Below are 17,898 nucleotides of genomic sequence, written 5' to 3'. Positions count from 1 at the left end.
CAGCCGGAGCAGCGACGACTGTCCGAGTGGTTCACTTTGGAGGACGGATGGTGCAGAGTTGGTGGCGAGTTTGACCGCTAGAGCTCCGTCTGCCTCTCAGTCAGATGAGACCGAGATGAATGGAGCAGCGTCAACAGTGGTGTGCGTGTGGGTGCGGGTGCGTGTCGCTGTTTGTATGGTTCCCAAAATGAGGTCCGGGGACCTACAGGCGTCTGTAAACGTAGGCCAGAAGACTTTATCTATTTATCATAAATTTGAGCTAAAAAAAAAAAAAAAAAAGAAGTCTATTTGTAATTTACGCAGTCAGAACATTTAAAACGGAGATTTTTTTTTATTTTTTTTTTACTTTGGAAAAAATAAAATAAAGCCAAAAATCGTGATTTTGTTAAAAGTGTCTTGGCATACACAATTCTTTTCACTTATGTAATATTTTGAATCCCAGACTAAATTTCTAGTATCTGTCATTTATAATTCATCAGTTTTGTTTTTTCCTCGAGAGCACATTTTAGTATTTGTTGTATTAATGGACAACACTTACATAACATTTGCTTAAATGTCCAAACTCTATTCGTAAACTCAGATCTGAGCTTTTATGTCAGAAAAGTCAGACCAGCTGAACCATGAGAGACCTGGCATAGTAAAAAGAGCATTAATTTAACTTAAAATAATCAGCGAAGGCTTTTAGTGCTCAATGCCTTCCCAGTGATCCTATATTATTAACATTCAGCGGTTCTATAGCTCTTTGGAGACTTAAAGCCTGGCAGGAATATCAATTATTGTCATTTAAAATGATTATTTCTGTAGTTTTTCTTCATATCCTTGAGATAATTTGATTTTGCTGAAGTTTAACATCATTAAACATATTTAGTACGTGTCAAGTGACAGCTGCTCGGGGCCCTTATACAGAATCAAATTTTTGAAGTCTGCTGCTAGAATACATGGAACCCATTAGCGGCCTATTACGGAGTTTTGGCGTGCATGTTCAAACATTAATCGCATCAAGTGTTATTCAGCATGCCACTGCCGACTCAGAACAAATAACAACACCCGTGATGTTTTTAACAAAAGCTGTTCCGCTTCTGAAGAAAGCAGAAGCGTGGGACTTTTTTATTTATTTATTTATTTTAATACCTGGTTTATGAAAATGAGACATCCTCAAAGATGTTTTACCCATTTGACTGCTGGATGACACCAACACTGTACTCACCCACAACGCTAGCTGGTTTCTCTTGATTATCAACAGAGTCTGTTTCCTGTTCAAATTGCTCACTTATAAGAGAATATACCCAACTTCTGAATATGAATAATTCAACCTATCCCTGGCTACTGTAGACGCAATTAAATGCGAGTATTTAGTGGTGTTTAAATCTGATTTATAGTCCGTTAAACCAGTTTTAAACTGACAAATAAATTAATAACAAAGTACAGAAACAATGCTCATAAATGAACTCTCAGCTGTTTTGTAAACAGAGAATATTCCTCTGAAGAAATCAGTGATGGGAAACCCGGTAACACAGAAGACGAGCACAACAAACACGTTTTAACCAATAGTATTTAATGGTTTATGCAACGTTCTGCTAAGGCCCAATCGCCCCCAACAGTACTATTAGGTAAACCAGTCCCTTGCATTTTATTGGCCAAAAATAAATTCAAACATACCTAAATAAATATGTGTTTATGGTAGAGGGGGGAGGGGAGGGGGGGAATCGATCAAAACGAGAACAGTTTTAATTAAAGGCAACTTGAAAACACAACCGTTTTCTCCATAAAACTGGTAAAATTGAAAAGTTGTTTAAAAAAAATGAAATTAAAAAAATAAAATAAAATAAAAGCATAAAAGGGGTCATTCCTCAACAGCTTCCACTCCATATCAAGTATCACAACTCTAAACCATTCATTATAAAAACTGAGGTGGAACACTGCCACCAGCTGGAAGTTCTACGCTTTGGTCACAGGAGCTTGACGAGGGGTTCGGGAGGTGGTGGGAGGGGGTGGTGGGTGGTGGTGAGATGGTTAACTTCTGTCCCTCCTCGTCACAAACTATCCGGGTCTGGAATTTAATTGAGGCGAAATTTTACCCAGACCGGCGGGTTTTGGATGATGTAGTGCCATAGGTATTCAGGGTTTGGTACGACGACAGCCCGGACTGGTTCTCTCTGTTAAGATTCAAGGAGAGATGAGAACAAACAAACAGATGTTTGAGCTGAGGGAGTTCCGACTACCCCGGACCAGATCGACTCATGCATGGGTCTACGTGTGAGAGTGCGTATGAGGCCGTCCGCGGTTCTTTCCATGCGGCCCGGCTGAAGCAGTTCTATACTTCGTTTTATTTTCTCTGGGGTTTTTTTTTTTTTTTTTTTTTTGAAGCAGAAAAAGAAAAATTCAAAAAACACTGAACCCCACTTTCCACCAACGCAGTGCCGCAACTTGCCCCTTTCATTGCCGTGCGAGTCATCCGGGGCTTTGACCCCCAGAACGATGCCGCCCCCCTTTTTTGTGAAAGCAGGACAGGTGGGCCGGGGTGGATGGACATGAGAGGGCCCCGAAGGGTGACGTCGGTCTCCCCTTCCTCACCCGTCCATGACTCCTCACCCACCCCTCGATGCCATCTGACCAGTTCCCCACCCACTGGGCTCTTCGTGGCGAAGTGGGATGCTGTCAGGAGGGAGGGGGGGGACGCAGCACGGTGTCGCCCCCCCTACCCCAGCCCACTCTCCTCAAATGATTCGGTCAAGTTCAGTTCAGGGGTGTGGGCTCAGTTTGAGGCGCTGCTGTTGGAGGAGCTGGATGTGGAGGCCACGGCCATGCCCGAGGTGCCCGAGGAGGCCACCGACTTGCGAATGTGAGGCATGAGGAAGGGGTCGCTGGCCAGCTGGTGCACATCGATGCGGTCCTCCTTGCGGTAGATTAGACAGCGCCTTATAAAGGCCTGGAAGGGGGAAAAGATAAGAGATTGAAATATCTGAGAAAAGAAAATCCCAAGCACAGATTTGAACAGAAAACGACAATGATCCCGACCCCCCCCTGCAAAAAAGAAAAAAAAAATCCTCCTAAAAGACCATGTAAGTGAACATGAGAGCATAATGAGAGAACACAAGGTCCTGTGGGAGTTGAAGAGAAAAGCAGTGAGATGAGAAAGTGCGGTACCTTAGCTTCAGGTGTGACTACAGGTTTTGGGGGAAACTGAACATCTGTTGCCTTCAGAATGGTGTTCTCCTGCAGGATGTCCTGCTGGGACTGGTTGTGGCCGAAGGGCTGGAGACAAAAGGGGAAGAAAAGAGGTGTTACCGGTACGTTTCCCCGAAGTGTGGACAAAACACAAATTAAATGAAGCGAATATGAGCAATTAAAACGTTATAATCTTCGGTCTAAAATGATAAATTCTTACGGAAAATTAAAACCGTTTGACAATATTCCAAATGCATTTCTTTTTTTCTTTAACTTTTCTATTATACAAACTTTAGACCTCAAATGTCTTGTTGCAACATTTCTGTTATTCGGTGTGTCTCCTACCTTGCGGCCGTACAAACACTGGTAGAAAATGACTCCCACAGACCACACGTCCACCTTGTTGGAGATTTTCGGCGGCTCCTTCCCAACCACAAAGCACTCCGGAGGCAGGTACCTACGGGAGAAAAGGGGGAGCCGTGTTAAAACGCGTCAATTTCAACAAACCCGATTATAATTTATAGACTTTCAAATGCCTCTTAAAGTAACGACATCGAGGCGAGTTTAACAATCATTTCTTGCAACATGATCTCGGCTCTCCGTGCCCACATGGGAAGTAATGGCATCCTAAGTAAGAACCAGGCACTCGCTGTAGAATTGTTTGCATTACGTGGCTCATCTTAACAAGATTACTTTTGTGAATTTACTCGTACCCCAGGGAGAAAAAAAAAAAAAGATTTAACCAACACCGAGAAATACTTCAGTAACATTTAATTATTGTGAGTGAAGCGATGAATGATCCAAATGTTGCGCGACGCAACAACTGCACTTTGGCCGTTAATAAGTTGACTTTTTACACTGAAATGTTGTTTTATTTGATCATAACCCTGTTTGTGTTTCGTATCTTTGCTTTTCCATCTTGAAAGTGTTATGCCTACGACGGTACATCGACGATCAAAGACAAGAACCCCCCCCGCCACACACTGCTTGCTGTTATCAAGGAACAAACCCAGCTAATCAGCACAAGTGACTTCAAGTGCTCGTTATCTAACGGCAACTCGTTTGCCATCCGTCTTCCATCTCCCGTCTCCATGTGCCTGCTGTGCTTTGAGCATCTGGCTGCTCTGTCCCACCTGCCGGAGACAATCCCCTGCTTCTGTTTGATGTTAGCTGGTTTCTACTTCTGCATGCCCACTGGGCCCCGCGAGCTGCGCACGAGCACGGATCTTTTCCCTGCGTCGCCATCTTTAAAAGCATCGGCTCCGTTCTCCCTTGCTTGCGTCTCTGTAATTCACTTGTTCATGCATATGGAGGCTGTAATTACCGACAGCTGGCTTAATGTCTCGCCCCCGGGTCCTGTACTTTGTCACTTTCTCACCAGTATGTCCCCGCTCCCTGTGAAGTCAGCTCCATCCCGTCCACGGAGTTGTAGCTGTCATCGTCCATGATCTTCGACAGGCCAAAGTCTGTGATCTTGATCTCCCCGCAGGCGGTGCCGTTCACCAGCAGGATGTTACCTGAGCGGGGTGACGAGAGGATTTACAGGTATGAGAAAAAAGAAAAGAAAAGAAAAGCGTTCCGATTTATGCTTATCCAGTTAAAATATGAATTAAAGTTTGGATTATTCAGTTCTGTTGTAGGCAGCGCCGTCAGTTTCTGCAAACTAACAAACATGCTTATATTGGTTTAAATGGATTAATGAGCAGGATTAGAGACTTAATCTAAAACAGCAATTGAGTTTAACCGACTCGCCCCATTCAGTCGTGATGACCGAATTATAACTTTACGTGTTCATTCATTTAGCTGCTTGTTAATAACCCGTGTTTGGCACCCCATAAAAAAAAATTTAAAATTAAAAAAAAAAAAAAAACTCCCAATCAGCAGTACAGTAGCTGCAGCAGGGTGGAAAGTAGTTCATTTTACTGGCTGTACTTCTATTAATTTAATGTGAAGCAGAACTGTGCCAAAGAAAATGAAACAAGATGGCGTATTCTCCCACGACGCCGGAGCTACAGAGACGTGGAGACTCACCGGGTTTAAGGTCGTAGTGGATGATGGGCGGTCTGATCTCATTGAGGTACTTGAGGGCGTTAACGATCTGCATGATGATGGAGCGGCCCTCCTTCTCGGACATCAGCTTGTGCTGCTTCAGGTAGAAGTCCAAGTCGTTGCCCTCGCAGTACTCCAGGACCGTGCAGAATCTGCTCCACAACAACGGAGTGGTATTAAAACCACATAATGGAGCGTAAGTATATATTTTGGAGGGGAGGGCAGAAATTTGTTGGGAAGAGAATGACTTACGAGTCAGTGTCAAGTGAAAAGTAGTCGTAGAGTTTAACTATTCGTGGGTGGTCCAGCTCTTTATGGATTCTATATTCTCTGCATGCATGTCTGGAAAAGAAAACACACATTTTCACCATTAATTATGACTGTCAATCTAAAGCACAATGAATAAAGTGAATGGTGAGCAGGTAGATATACTGTCGTATTTGCTTAAAAACACTCACTTGTGATAATTTTCCTTCTTCTCGTCCCTCCAGTTCTTGTTTAACTGGTGGATTTTGACAGCAACATACCTTTGCTCTGTTAAGTCAAAGGCCTGGAAAATAAATGCTTCTTATTAGTTAAGAAAAACTGCATTTGGCGTTACTGCACTGAGACTTTTGCTTCACGTTTGATAGCTGTGCTCATGAAATATTTCTGCTGTGACTACAGCAGATTCTTGGAACAACGCTCACATTCTAGCTTCATCATTTACTTCAAAATGTTGATGTCAACGGAGTGTGTTATAAGCAAAGTATAAGCAGCGCAGACATGTCATCACTTTCAGAAATTAAATTAGTTTTCAACAGTGTAACAAAAATCTCAGGCCTCGAAATGTACCACATATTTAAACCGACAACCCTCAAACCTTTAAAAGGAGCAGAAAAATGACATTAATCGCGAGGCAACCGTGTACGAAACCAACATGTGTTTGGTGCCGACATGGACTTGACATTGTGCCACATTTTAAGTCGAACAACTGTACTAACAGAGCACAAATGCAACACAACGTCTTGTCTACGGTCTACATTTATTAAAACAACAAGAACATCTTTACCATGTATAAACTATGAGAAGAGCAGGAGGGAAGAAGGTCTCACCTTGTAAACTTCACTGAAACCGCCTCGTCCAAGTAAATGGAGAAGCAGGTATCTGTCATTTAGCGTAGGGTGATCTTTGAATCTGGGGGCGGACGGGACGGACGGACAATACAATATTATAGTCGTAACAGATACACAGCCACTTATACACACAAACAGCTTTCTGTTAATCCCACAGCAGTTTAATGTGTCAGTCTCAGGTCTGCATTAGAACCAATGTTACCGAATTGGACCGAGTAAGATTTTCTCGTCAGTTTCAACACAGAGCGACTCTGAATGGTGCAGTCACTTCTATGAATAGGCCTGCACGAGATAAGGGCCTATTGAAACAGGATGTTTTAATGCATAGTGCACTGCCGACCAATCAGCACAACTGAGAAGGTGAGGCTTAAAAAAGCTGCGACCTAATCCCATCGCTTGAAAGTAGCAGGTTTAACCGTGAAGAGGAACAGCTTTGGGGTTTTTTGGGGGGGGACAATGACACAACTTTCTCAGTGACGATCCGGCATCGGCTGAATGAATTCGGCATGTTTGACTGAAGCCGTAAGGGACATCAATAGAAAAGTCAGCCGTGTGTGAATGACACAAAAGGCCTCCCTTGGACAGATTGATGAAGGCAGCAGTGTTATATATGCCACATCTGAAACGAACTCAAGAAGAAATCGTACTGGGAATTATCTTCATTGTGGATCCTCTTCAGCTCTCGTATGTGCAGGTTCCGAACCCGCTCCAATCTCTCCAGCTCTGCCTGGATCTCGGCCTCCTCCTGCAAAAGACGACAAAATAACAATTGTGCAATTAAGGAAAAAAAATCCATACAAAGAAAGACCACAATGAGACACCAAAAAAGTATTACCTTCTTAAGATGGCCTAGTCGAAGCTTAAAGATTTCCTCCTGCTCATGATACTCCGCCTGCGATAACCTGCGAGAACAGAAAAAAAAAAAAAAAAAAAACTCAGTTCAATTTCCAATATGTACACAGCTGTTATGAAATATACACAGAAGCAGCATACGTTTCACTTTCTGTTCCGTTGGTCTTGCTTTTGCGTTTGTTTTGCTCCAGGCTCGGCGGTGGCGTCTGGGCCATGGAGGGCGGCTTGCGTTTGGCCAGCAGCTTCCTCTGCCTTTCAATGTCCTCTCGCTGGGAGTTGATCCTTTCTTGTTGTCTGGAAACAAGACGATTCATTAGTGGGGAATATAGACAGAATTAATCTCCCTGTTTGTTTATGATCTACTGTAATCTCCCATGTTGATGTGCTGACTTTGCTTAATCTACAAGAACACATTTATGTAAGTTTATGTATCTTGACAGATAAAAAAGTAAAACGGAATGAAACAGAGAAGTACGTTGTTTTTGACTCTTAAACAAACTAAATTTCTTAAATTTGTTATAACAAAGACAAATTGTGAAAGCAGAAGGTTAAAAGGTACAAACTGAGGAGCCTCACTTAATAAGGTTTTGGAAGGCATATCCATCTGTCCACTGCTCAGTGAAAGACGCCCCGTGTCTCACTGTGGTGAAGTGACCCAGTCGAAGTCTATCCTGCATACTTTTATCCCGGCACGCCATCTTCTCCTGTTTCGACTGAAGTAAATAGGGAAAAAAAGGCAGGCATCAAACATGAGCTATTGATTCTATGTGGTTTAAATCAGGGCTTTAAAAAAAAAAAACAACACAATGACCCACTCACTTTGGAAACTTGTAGCTTAAAATAAATCTAGAGTGCTATTACATGAACATACTTTTTCAATGAGCAGCTTCTTGGACATGGTCACACACTTATTTAAGCGCTCCTTGTATCGCTCCAGCATCCTCTGCTGTTCATCGATTTGTCTCCTCAGATCACAGTTCACCTGGAGCAGAGCATACAAAACAAGCAGAAACACGGCCGGGTCAAAACAATTCACAACATGTATACATGGCTATGCATGTACAGAAGGAATGTGTCAACTCTGACATGCTTGAAGTAAAAAAAACAAAGACAGAGAGAACATAATATTTTCAAAACCACAGAAAGTGGCAGGCAGAGTAGCAGGGATGAAGTGTAATGAGATTAGTACCCGCAGCAAATCGTCTATTCGGCCCTCCTTCTTCTCCAGGTCAGAGTTCTTGTTGTTCTCCATTGCTGTTAGTTTCTCTATTGTAAGGTCAGACTGAAGGGTATAGTGAGCACAAAAAGTGTTTGTTAATGGAGAATCATTCCGCATCCCGGACATATGTTGAGCATCAAGGAGCCCCATCTAACAATATGTCCCAGTTTCAGATGGTTCTTTTAATTTCTCGGTTTGTATGCAAACTGTTTAACAACTTATTTTGAATTGTACCCGATGGTGTGTGACATGTACCTGTGTGGCTTTGTGGAGCACGTGAAGAGAAGCGGGCTTCATTGAACACGTGGAGTGCTCCGTGTTGGCCGAGCTGATGGAGGAGGGGCTTCCCTGCTGCACCTGGGAGGCACAAACACTCATGCAATAAAAACCTCACACATGCAGGGGGCGTCTTCATCTGCGAATTTCATCCTATTTAATAGCCGGAGCTGCCGGTCATGATAAAACATGACATTAAGAGACTCTCAGGAAAGCAATAACCAAGAAATGGCATCAGAGGAACGTGAGATGGAAGATTTCAAAGTGATGTTCTCAATGAAATAAAAAAAAAAAAAAAAAAAGCACTTAGAAACTCTCAAAATGATTTCAAGGCTTTTGAAAATTGAAGAACAATGGTGTTTACAGACGACAATCAGAATCTTCCGAACTGTTAACAAACTTAACCCACTGGTGTCGACTGCAAGTGTGCAAGAGAGAGAATGGAAAGAAAGAGTGTTTAAAAAAATTAAATAAAAAAAAAAGAACAAGAAAAGACCACAGAGCAAACATGCTCACCGTGACAGGGGGGTTTGACAGAGAGTGTTGTGGGGAAGAGCGGACCACTGGTGGAATTCCCCTGGCAGGGCTGGTACCAGGACCGCTACCTCCCGCAAACTGACAGACACATAAAAAGACAGAAGAAGAAGAAGAAGAAGAAGAAGAAGAAGAAGAAGAAAGCTGTTTAATGGAAAGACCAAGACTGGCTACAAGAAAGGGTTAGAAAGTAGGTGAGAAAAGTTATATACCCAATAATGGAGCATCTTAGAAAGAAACAGGGACATTTCCCGGCACTCACCTCAAAATAATCGCTAATTTTATGTCCCCTTGAGCCTGCTTTGCCTGGAAGAGAGAGGGAGAGAGTTCAGAGGGAGGGAGGTGGGTATTTGGGATGCGTGATGACGAGGTCACAGCAGAGGGACGATCTCACCTTGGCTGCTGTCAAAGTGGTCTGCTTTGCGTTTTCTCACTCTCTGGTCATTTGCCTTTTTCTCGGGAGTCTGTCGGGGAAGAATCGACCAAATGTATAATGAAGTAACACGGGGGAGATGGTTGGCACAGAAGGAAAAAAAAAAAATCCTGTTAATATGTAATGGAGACTAACCTCTAGCTCTTTGTCGCTGAGCGAGCCCACACTGCATAGACTCTGATTGGATGACTCATTTTGATTCTGACCCGAGCCCTGTTTAAAAATGAGGTTAGAGCGCATAAAAATAAAGCGCAGGGATCCATTAAACAACAAAGCTACGCAAAAGATATGTACATCTAAAATTGTACGTTCCAAATTCATGCACTTATAAGAAAGAGAGAGCGCACGCAGAGATGGAAAATAAGAGTGAGAAACTGAGGCGGAGGTTTGGCCAAATACCATCACCATTAACTTCCCACTGTATGCAGACCTGCATCAGTACTAATGCTGGTTCCCTAGGTGATGCCTGTCAATCAAATGAATCACATCAGAATTCAGCAGGCACTGTCCAATCAGGGAGAGATACTTAGTCATTCAGAGCACACTGGAGCTCTCTCACTGAACCCTCCTAAAATGGCTGAACATTAGGCATGCTGCTGGGGATGTCTTCCTCTCTCTGTCTGTCACCTTTAGATAATGTCATCTATTTCTCTCCTGTTCACCATGGACGCAACCATTCTTTGCTTTTCTGGAGAAAACCGGGGAAAAGAGGCTTTGCTTGATCTAAGAATGACAGTTTCTTTTTAACCTCCCTGCCGCCGCCACCAGAAAATATCTTGGTTGTTTGTTCAAAAGGAAATGCACTTTGCAACAATTTTAGGCCCCCCTGTGTTCCATTATCAAAGGGTGTTCTGTCCTTTTGTCCTCACAGGAGGACAATCTTTCTTTCTTTTTTTTTATGCCAACTCAGTGATGACGGAGAACGGTGGTGCCACGGGGCTGTCCAAGGTCAAGAAAAAAAAACAAAAAAACTCAAAGCTACTCTGTGACATTGAAGGGCTTTTAGACCACCAACCCATATTTCTCCACAGCCATTTGTTGACACACTTCTCACTCATTTTGCGCCCCCCCCCCCCCACCCCACCACACACACACACATTGCATCTCTTGTCATACAGGGTGGTTGTGGCATGATGCCTTAGCGAAAGCCGCCATTTTCTCTGCGGCAGCAGCCATGCCATGCTCTGGGCCCAGCTCTGCCTATGGCTGGCACAGGGCCCACTCCTGGAGCCGACTCCCTAACTGTTCCAAGATCACCTTCCACAAAGACAGCTCCATCCCATGTAGCAAGCAAGGGGGGGCGGCGGGGTAAATGCTGCCTCCACTTACACCTGGTCATGAACTATTTCTGCATTCCTCCTCTGCCTTCACTCCTCCCCCACCCCTGTCCCCCACCCCTGTCCCCCCTGTCCCGTCCGTGGCCTTTTTGGCAGGCATCACCACTCGCATATACAGTCACTACATCATGAGCCAGGGAGAGATGCCATGTCACACCAGCCAAAAAACACAGACACAGCTCAACCTTCTCCAGAGACAGACAAAGAAAAGGAGAGGGGCCAAGCCGGTCCAGGCCAAACAGCAGAATGATACCGAGGCAGAGTGAGACAAAGAAAAGGAAGAGATTAAAAAAACAAAAAACAATGTGTAATGAAGAAAATCGGCGATGATGAGCACTTTCTTTCGACAAGACCTTCGCGACATCTGCTGCAAGACCAACCTTAGCCACGCCGACCCCTGTGAAGCGAGCCTCCAACAGCTCCTGCCGTCGGGGGTCCAGGCTGTGCAGTTCTTCCATCATGGCTGCAGAGACAAGAGCACAGATTAAGGAAGGCGTTGTGGAGTCTGGGTTATTCAAGTATGAGTGAGGGATCACCGTTTCAAAAGACACTGGTTGTGCGATGAGTCACGGCTGTTTTTTTTTTTTAGCTATATAGATGTGGAAAATTCCTGCTCTGAGTCATCAATAGGCTTGACAATGATGTTTTACACCATCATGTGTGTTCAGCGGGCACGCAACTTGGTTGCCAAAGTGAAACACTCACCCACAAAATACAGCCAATAACAGGCATTGGATTTGCATCTAAGTCGTAGCCCAGATGTGTAGAGTCACTGGCTGGGAAATGATGGCGTCACGTGATAACGCCCTGGCATTATAGGCGTAACTTACATGGCGCTGGAGTTACGAAAGGTCACTTTAATGGAGGGACTGCCAGGTCCCCCCCCCCCCCACAGCAGTGGGAAAAGGCCACAGCAGACAACAAGTACCTTAGTTTGTACAAAAGGTTGGAAGTTAAACGCCCCCCCCCCCCCCCCAAAAAAAAGCACGGACTAATTTACCCACGGCTCCCATACATTTAAATAAATAATAAAAAAAAAAAAGAGTGCAACCTGCAGCATGTATTTCCATTTTGGAGAAGCGGGTTCTGTGAAATGTTTTAACTTTAGACGTAATTTGAGTCCTCGATCTTAACAACGATCCCCGAGAGGCTGACGTGGTTGTTTTAAACGAGCTAATAACGTTGACCCATCACTTTAGCGTAGCATCGGGAGGAAGCTAACGGTTAAACGTTGGCGGAGTAACCCGAGATGTGATTTTTCTCAAGGAGCTAACGTACCCCCCCCTCCTCCTCCTCCTCCTCCACCCTCCTCCACCTCCACCCCCCCCCCCAAAAAAAAAAAAAAATCAGGCAAATGTGGATAAATGTTGACCCAAATGTGGCGGTCGGATTCGTTTCACCCGCAGCAGGTGAACTGTTTTTTTTTTTTGTTTGTTTTCTTTTAACGAACAGGAGAAAGCTAACGTTAGGTACCCCAACGGGCTAGCGTTACCTCCATAAAAAAAAAAAAAAAAAAAAAAAAAGCATCTTCCAGCTCCGCGTCGCCAGGTGCTCGCGCCACGAGACCCGTCCACATCTCTTCTTTTTGTCCCGACAATCTGACGAGACACTTACTGTAACTTGTTGTTTTTCTCTCGGTCCTCCGGAGGTCCCGTTTTTTAACCCCGAAACCGTCCCCGTTGTTTCCCCGGTGCTCGGCAGGACCCTCCCAGGCTTAGGCCGCATTCGCAGCCGCGTCCCTCGCGTGGCCGATTGTTAACGATCCAGACACTGGAGCGCGGCCGTGCGGCTCGAGGTAGGCGACGGAGGATCCCCCCTCCCCCCCCCCCTCGGAGGCCTCGACGACTCCGGGTATCCCAAACCCGCCTTTCTGTGCTCCTTAGGCGGGGATCCCCATCGCATCCTTGTCTCTGAGGACCATGCCGTGTCTCGGTCGGGTATCTCGCTCCACACAATGGCGACCCTCGAGATTCTGCGTTTTTCACCAGGTATAAATAATGTCTTTAAGCCAGCGTTAGTTACCCCCCCACCCCCCCCTTATCTTTATCTCCCCCGGTGGTGAGATGAATTTCGGGTCCTGGCTTTCAGCTCGATCAAAACAAAGTTCGCCTCCACTCGCCCTCCTCGCTGCAGGGAAGAAACCAATCTGTTTCGGAAGTTGTGCTGTTGCAAGCGTTTCAGTTGAATCCGGATCGATTCGGTTCGGTTCTCATGTTTTTGCAATGTAAACAATAATCAGTAAAATCTCATATTTTCTCGTGAGATTGTTCCAAGTATTTTCACCTTCGTTCAGTCCACGCCTGCCCCAGATCTCTTGTCTGGACCAATGGCAAATCCCTCTGTACACAATACAATTTAACAACGCCCTCCCGCACAACCTCCTAAATGATCACTTACCACAAAGTTTCCATTCCCATGACATTCACACCCACACTGTTTACTCACTTAATATCAATTATCTGCAAAATGAACGTTTTGTTTCTATCTTAACAAGCTATTTAAGCAGAAATGTGGGTTAAACTGTTTGTTTGTGGTGGGAAACTAAGTAGAATTGGGACACATGGAAACAGATTTAAAATACTAAGGAAAAAAATAATCAATTCTAATAGTTTCTTTCTTTATTTTGCAAGTACAAAAGGTCATTCATCTTTCTTAAAAAAAAAAAAAAAAAAAAAAAAATCATGCCGTTTATTTCAAAACACCAGCAAATTTTAAAAAAACAAAAAAACAACAACAATGTCTGGGAGAGTAGAAAGATGTACACCGGGGTAACCAGCCGTTTCTCAGATCACCGAACTCCTCGGCAGAAAATGATAAATCATCGCTCTTGGGGCGAGGACTGCAGCACCAATTAAGAACACTGGCCATAAAACGAGTCCACCCACATCGTGGCAGCTTAGATTGTGTAAAGCTTTCACCGAAAATGACCATCCTGTTGCATTCCTTTCACCACAACCACAACTTAAGCTTCTCAGTTCTATACATCCTTTAAAGGAAGCCGACACCGCCGGTTTCAGTTGTAGCTGAAGGTCGGGCCGGGCGGGTTTCTCTCCTCGCTCTCAGCCCTGCGTCTCGGGCGGCTGAACGGGAGCCTTGCGGTACTTGCACTGGATCCACACCCTGTACATGGTGAGCTGCTTCCCTCTGTTCACCTGGAGCCTTCTGTCCACGAGGCTCTGCACTTTCTCCAGCCCCGCCTCAGTGAACAGCTCATGGAGCTCATCTGAAAAACAAAGACGCACGGAAATAATTTTTATATACAGTACGCGACTAAAGAGTCACTCTGAAAAAAATAAAATAAAAATCTGTTAATATGTCCTTATGTTTACCTTGAGTAAAGAAATATACTCGTGTTCCATCACCTCGGACATAAAAGTTTTCTGATAGACACCTCCCTGAAAGAAATAAAGACAACAACAAACAAATGCAAACATTACTCAACACGTGTTCATTAATGCGTTGCCATTTTTAAATTGCGGTGTCGTTGTAAATATTGCATACATGTCCAAAGATTGCAACGTCTTGTCCTCTTTGCATTAAGTGTAGTCCATAACGTTCTTTAACATATTTAAAAGCAGCACACTGTCATTTAAAAAAAAAAATTAAAACACAGATTTTGCTTTGGAGTGAGCCGATAAATCAGTTAATCCTGAAACCGTGCAAACAGACGTGAATGAAAATCATGTCCGAGGATCGATACCAGTAAATAGTCCATGAATAATGGATCTTTCAGAGACCGAAGTCTGTCTTGGCTTCAAGCCAGACGAACCTTTCTTGAAGCGGAGTTGTGCCATATCGTAGCGTCCATAGTCCCTGAGCAGCATCACTCCCCCCGGCTTCAGCAGACGTGCTATCCTGCTGATGGAGTCCTGCATCCTGAGACATTGTAATATCTAATGACTCCCGCTGAGCGAAAACCAAAAGGGGGAAAAAAAAAGAAAGAATCGAGGCAAAGAAAGAAACTCCTACTTGTTGGGATGCAACGCTGATAGCACAAAGATTAGCACTATAACATCAAGGCTTCCGTCGGGGACGGGGTAATTGGCTTCTACATCACTCAAGTCGTGAACAAAGGCAAAGCAGCGCCCAGGGTCGTACTCCGGATTAGTCTGATGAGAAGAAGAAGACAGATTTAATTCAATAATTAGCCCCAAAACCCAAAAGATGAGCAGACATCAATCCTTTTTAATGATCCCAGCCGTTTCACCTTGACTAACTCCACAGCGGTGCTGGAGAAATCGCAGCAGTAAACAAAGAGTCCCGGGTCACTGCAAAAGGCGAAGTTACAGTTTTCAGTACACATAATGCTGCACAATATAACTGGTCTTTTTTTTTTTTTTAAACGTGGCCTGATGCCTCAAAATGTCTTATCTGCACTTACTTGTTAGTTTTCAGTATTGGAAAAACTGTGTTTCCCACACCGCAGCCAACCTGTAACAAAGTACATCCATTCAGACGGCGTTTACTTCTTTTGACCCCACGTCAGCAGTACCACAGTACGGGAGTCATTGTTTCAAGAGACTGAATCCTCTCCAGATATAAAGACCGACTGCTACAGCTGCTACAAAATGTGCGTTTGTCGAGGCCGCACAATTCTCATGCGACATTGTGACCCATGTGAATTCAGGAGGAAAATAACAGATTGAACACCTCAAATAATTCAAAGCAAACTGCTTTTTTAGAGATCTGTTTTGTGATTTTGTGGCCACAAATTCTTCAGCGAGATCCTGAAGCTAAAAACCATTTAGCTTTTCGTTCTTCAGCAGATAAATACAATTTCTTGAGTGCAACATGTATGTTTTTCTTCCAGAAAAATGTTTTATCTGCATCTCAAATAAAAAAAATTAATCTTTATGAAAATCTATTAACACGTTTCTGAGATTTAAAATGCTCTCATGATAATCTCTCACCTCCAGGATACGATACTTGGCAGAGGAGCCGGGAAAGTCGCCATCATCAAGAGACAAAGCTGCAAACTCCCCGCATTGTTTTTGATCCCGCTGACTGCCATCTGTACCGCAGACAGCGGGGTGGGCTTCATGGTTCGGGCTGCACTGGGGGGCCAATTCTGGGAACTCCGTGAAGAGCCAGTGACGGTCTTTGAAGAAGCGGTTCTCGTGGATCGTGTAAAACTCGTTCCAGAACTGATTGGCCCGGCTGTCGTATTCCTCTGCGGGAAGAAGGTGAACCACCCGTGTTAATGCGACAACGTACCGCATCTCGACATGTTTACAAATCATCACAAGAGAAACATTACGTATAATATTGATTGACAAAAAAACTAATATGACTTATATCTGGACACCGCAAATAGAAACATTCTCCAACAAAGACAGGGTCACTCAAATGAAAGGAAAAATGAATGCAACATTGTGGGATGCTGTCCTGCTGATTACAAGCAGTTATACTTCTGTTACGTACTCTTAATGCTTATTGTGCGTGTGCGTGTGCGTGTGTGTGTATGAGCCACGAGCGTGGACAGAAATAACGCCACCTCGTTTCTCTGGAGGTAGTGGCTGACTGTTTTCCAGGGCTTTCTTCTTGGCAGCTGCTTCTTGCTCATCAGTCCACTCCACGTTGTCCCTGTCCAAAACAAAACACAAGTATCCGGTGAGGATGCAGCACTGCGGCGAATAACAGCACAGAAACACGTGGCGGTCCTGAGATACCTCAACGTGAAGGTTTTCTTGTGACATTCAGGACAAAGCTTTTCCCAGTGGTACACTATATCACCGGCAAAACTATAACCTGTTACATCAGACGATGCTTCTAGGAAAACTTACTTTTAACAATTTTTCATTCAAATACACATATTCGCATAAAGATTTTTATTTTTTTTATACCCAGAATGATTTACGCTGGTACATCAGGCAACAGAACACATCTGAAAGCCAAGTGATCAATTATCAGCAGAGAAATAATCTGCAACAATTTTAATAACTAAATGTAGAACTGTAATATATATATAAAAAAAAGAAATTATTTTTGTTAATTATGAACAAATCAGATGTATAGATAATAAAATGACCTAAGAGTACCTAATAGACTTTATAATGAGATTTGTTTGTATAAACAGGCCAAAATAACAGCACATGTCCTCTGATAAACAACGAGCCAAAACAACGAATGCAAAATAGTCAGTAACAAGTCAAAGCTGCGCAATAATAGCCTTTTTACAAAATGAATAAAATCACACTACAGAAGGAAGGCTTGCTAAACTACTGTAAGTGCTAATGTCCCAGCCTGCAGCTGTTACAGAGATGCACGTGAACATCTCTCGGCCCTTTGTGGTGGTTTGTGGTGGAAGGTACCGACCACGCGTTGTGCTGGAACACCTGTCGCGGGTCTGTGAGGAAGCGGGTCCCGAACTGAGGTCTCTTTGTGTCCCCGGTGTTTGACTCGGACAGAATCAGCCCCGTTTCACTGCTGCCTCCCTCCACTCCGTCCACAGCATCGGGCGCTGCCATGTTGGAACTGACGCAAAGGAAGAAGGGCCGGGCGTTTAACTGTGGTGCGTTCACTGGCCAGCGGAAATACTGTAATTCAGCAGAATAATGTAAATACATGTCTTTAAATTGGTTAATAACAGTTCCACGAGATGGGACGCAGCACATTTAGACGAGAGAGAGGATGTTTTTGATCGATTACGTTGTGTATTGTGTCTAAATAGTTTCTAATGACATGTTTCCACTTATTTAAACTTGCAGGCTGCTCTTGTACACGTGCTGTGGCATCTGTCCACTGCAGTGTTTATACACTAGAGGGAGACATATGTTAGGATTATTTTTGGTGTCAGTACGAACCACATAAAAGAAATGTCTTGGAAATGTTCAAGAGGTTGAATATGCATGCATCTAAAGTTCTTAACAGACCTAAAGAGCAAAGTGGAAAACGTCAGTTTTTGTCTTATCTTGT

At 43.9% G+C, this 17,898-nt stretch overlaps 3 protein-coding genes across 7 annotated transcripts in view; 1 reads left to right on the top strand and 2 right to left on the bottom strand.

Moving 5' to 3' along the window:
* Positions 1 to 17,898, top strand: part of rprml (reprimo-like) — a 245,653-nt gene that overhangs the window by 206,440 nt on the left and 21,315 nt on the right. The gene's annotated exons all lie outside the window — the stretch shown is intronic.
* tlk2 (tousled-like kinase 2) lies at positions 1,535 to 13,297 on the bottom strand. 3 transcript variants are annotated; one of them, XM_069709114.1, is made up of 21 exons: positions 12,598 to 13,297; positions 11,364 to 11,446; positions 9,782 to 9,859; positions 9,608 to 9,677; positions 9,476 to 9,519; positions 9,196 to 9,294; positions 8,659 to 8,754; positions 8,374 to 8,466; positions 8,056 to 8,166; positions 7,761 to 7,897; positions 7,326 to 7,478; positions 7,168 to 7,234; positions 6,980 to 7,077; positions 6,312 to 6,393; positions 5,676 to 5,767; positions 5,470 to 5,559; positions 5,200 to 5,369; positions 4,547 to 4,685; positions 3,514 to 3,625; positions 3,148 to 3,255; positions 1,535 to 2,929 (listed from the first exon to the last, which is right to left on the bottom strand). In XM_069709114.1, exons 2-21 carry the CDS (start codon positions 11,442 to 11,444, stop codon positions 2,756 to 2,758), a joined length of 2,094 nt encoding a protein of 697 aa, XP_069565215.1. In that variant the 5' UTR covers positions 11,445 to 11,446; positions 12,598 to 13,297; the 3' UTR covers positions 1,535 to 2,755. The 3 variants fall into 3 exon arrangements, with proteins under 3 accessions (XP_069565215.1, XP_069565214.1, XP_069565216.1); XM_069709113.1 differs by having other exon boundaries at positions 8,659 to 8,760; positions 12,598 to 13,296; XM_069709115.1 differs by lacking the exon at positions 9,196 to 9,294 and having other exon boundaries at positions 8,659 to 8,760; positions 12,598 to 13,296.
* On the bottom strand, positions 13,586 to 17,483 carry mettl2a (methyltransferase 2A, methylcytidine). Of its 2 annotated transcripts, XM_069709135.1 has the most exons (9): positions 17,299 to 17,482; positions 16,478 to 16,566; positions 15,894 to 16,153; positions 15,365 to 15,414; positions 15,191 to 15,251; positions 14,953 to 15,092; positions 14,753 to 14,859; positions 14,313 to 14,378; positions 13,586 to 14,206 (listed from the first exon to the last, which is right to left on the bottom strand). In XM_069709135.1, the coding sequence occupies exons 1-9, from the start codon at positions 17,448 to 17,450 to the stop codon at positions 14,043 to 14,045; spliced, it is 1,089 nt and encodes a 362-aa protein (XP_069565236.1). In that variant the 5' UTR covers positions 17,451 to 17,482; the 3' UTR covers positions 13,586 to 14,042. The 2 variants fall into 2 exon arrangements, with proteins under 2 accessions (XP_069565236.1, XP_069565237.1); XM_069709136.1 differs by lacking the exons at positions 15,191 to 15,251; positions 15,365 to 15,414 and having other exon boundaries at positions 17,299 to 17,483.

Source organism: Brachyistius frenatus, unplaced genomic scaffold (genome assembly GCF_029030835.1).
Source record: "Brachyistius frenatus isolate BFR_SWC_R1_liver_20210118 unplaced genomic scaffold, ASM2903083v1 Contig_80, whole genome shotgun sequence".
Lineage (NCBI taxonomy): Eukaryota > Metazoa > Chordata > Actinopteri > Embiotocidae > Brachyistius > Brachyistius frenatus.
The sequence above is the reverse complement of the archived record's forward strand: the minus strand, read 5'-3'. Positions and strand labels throughout refer to the sequence as shown.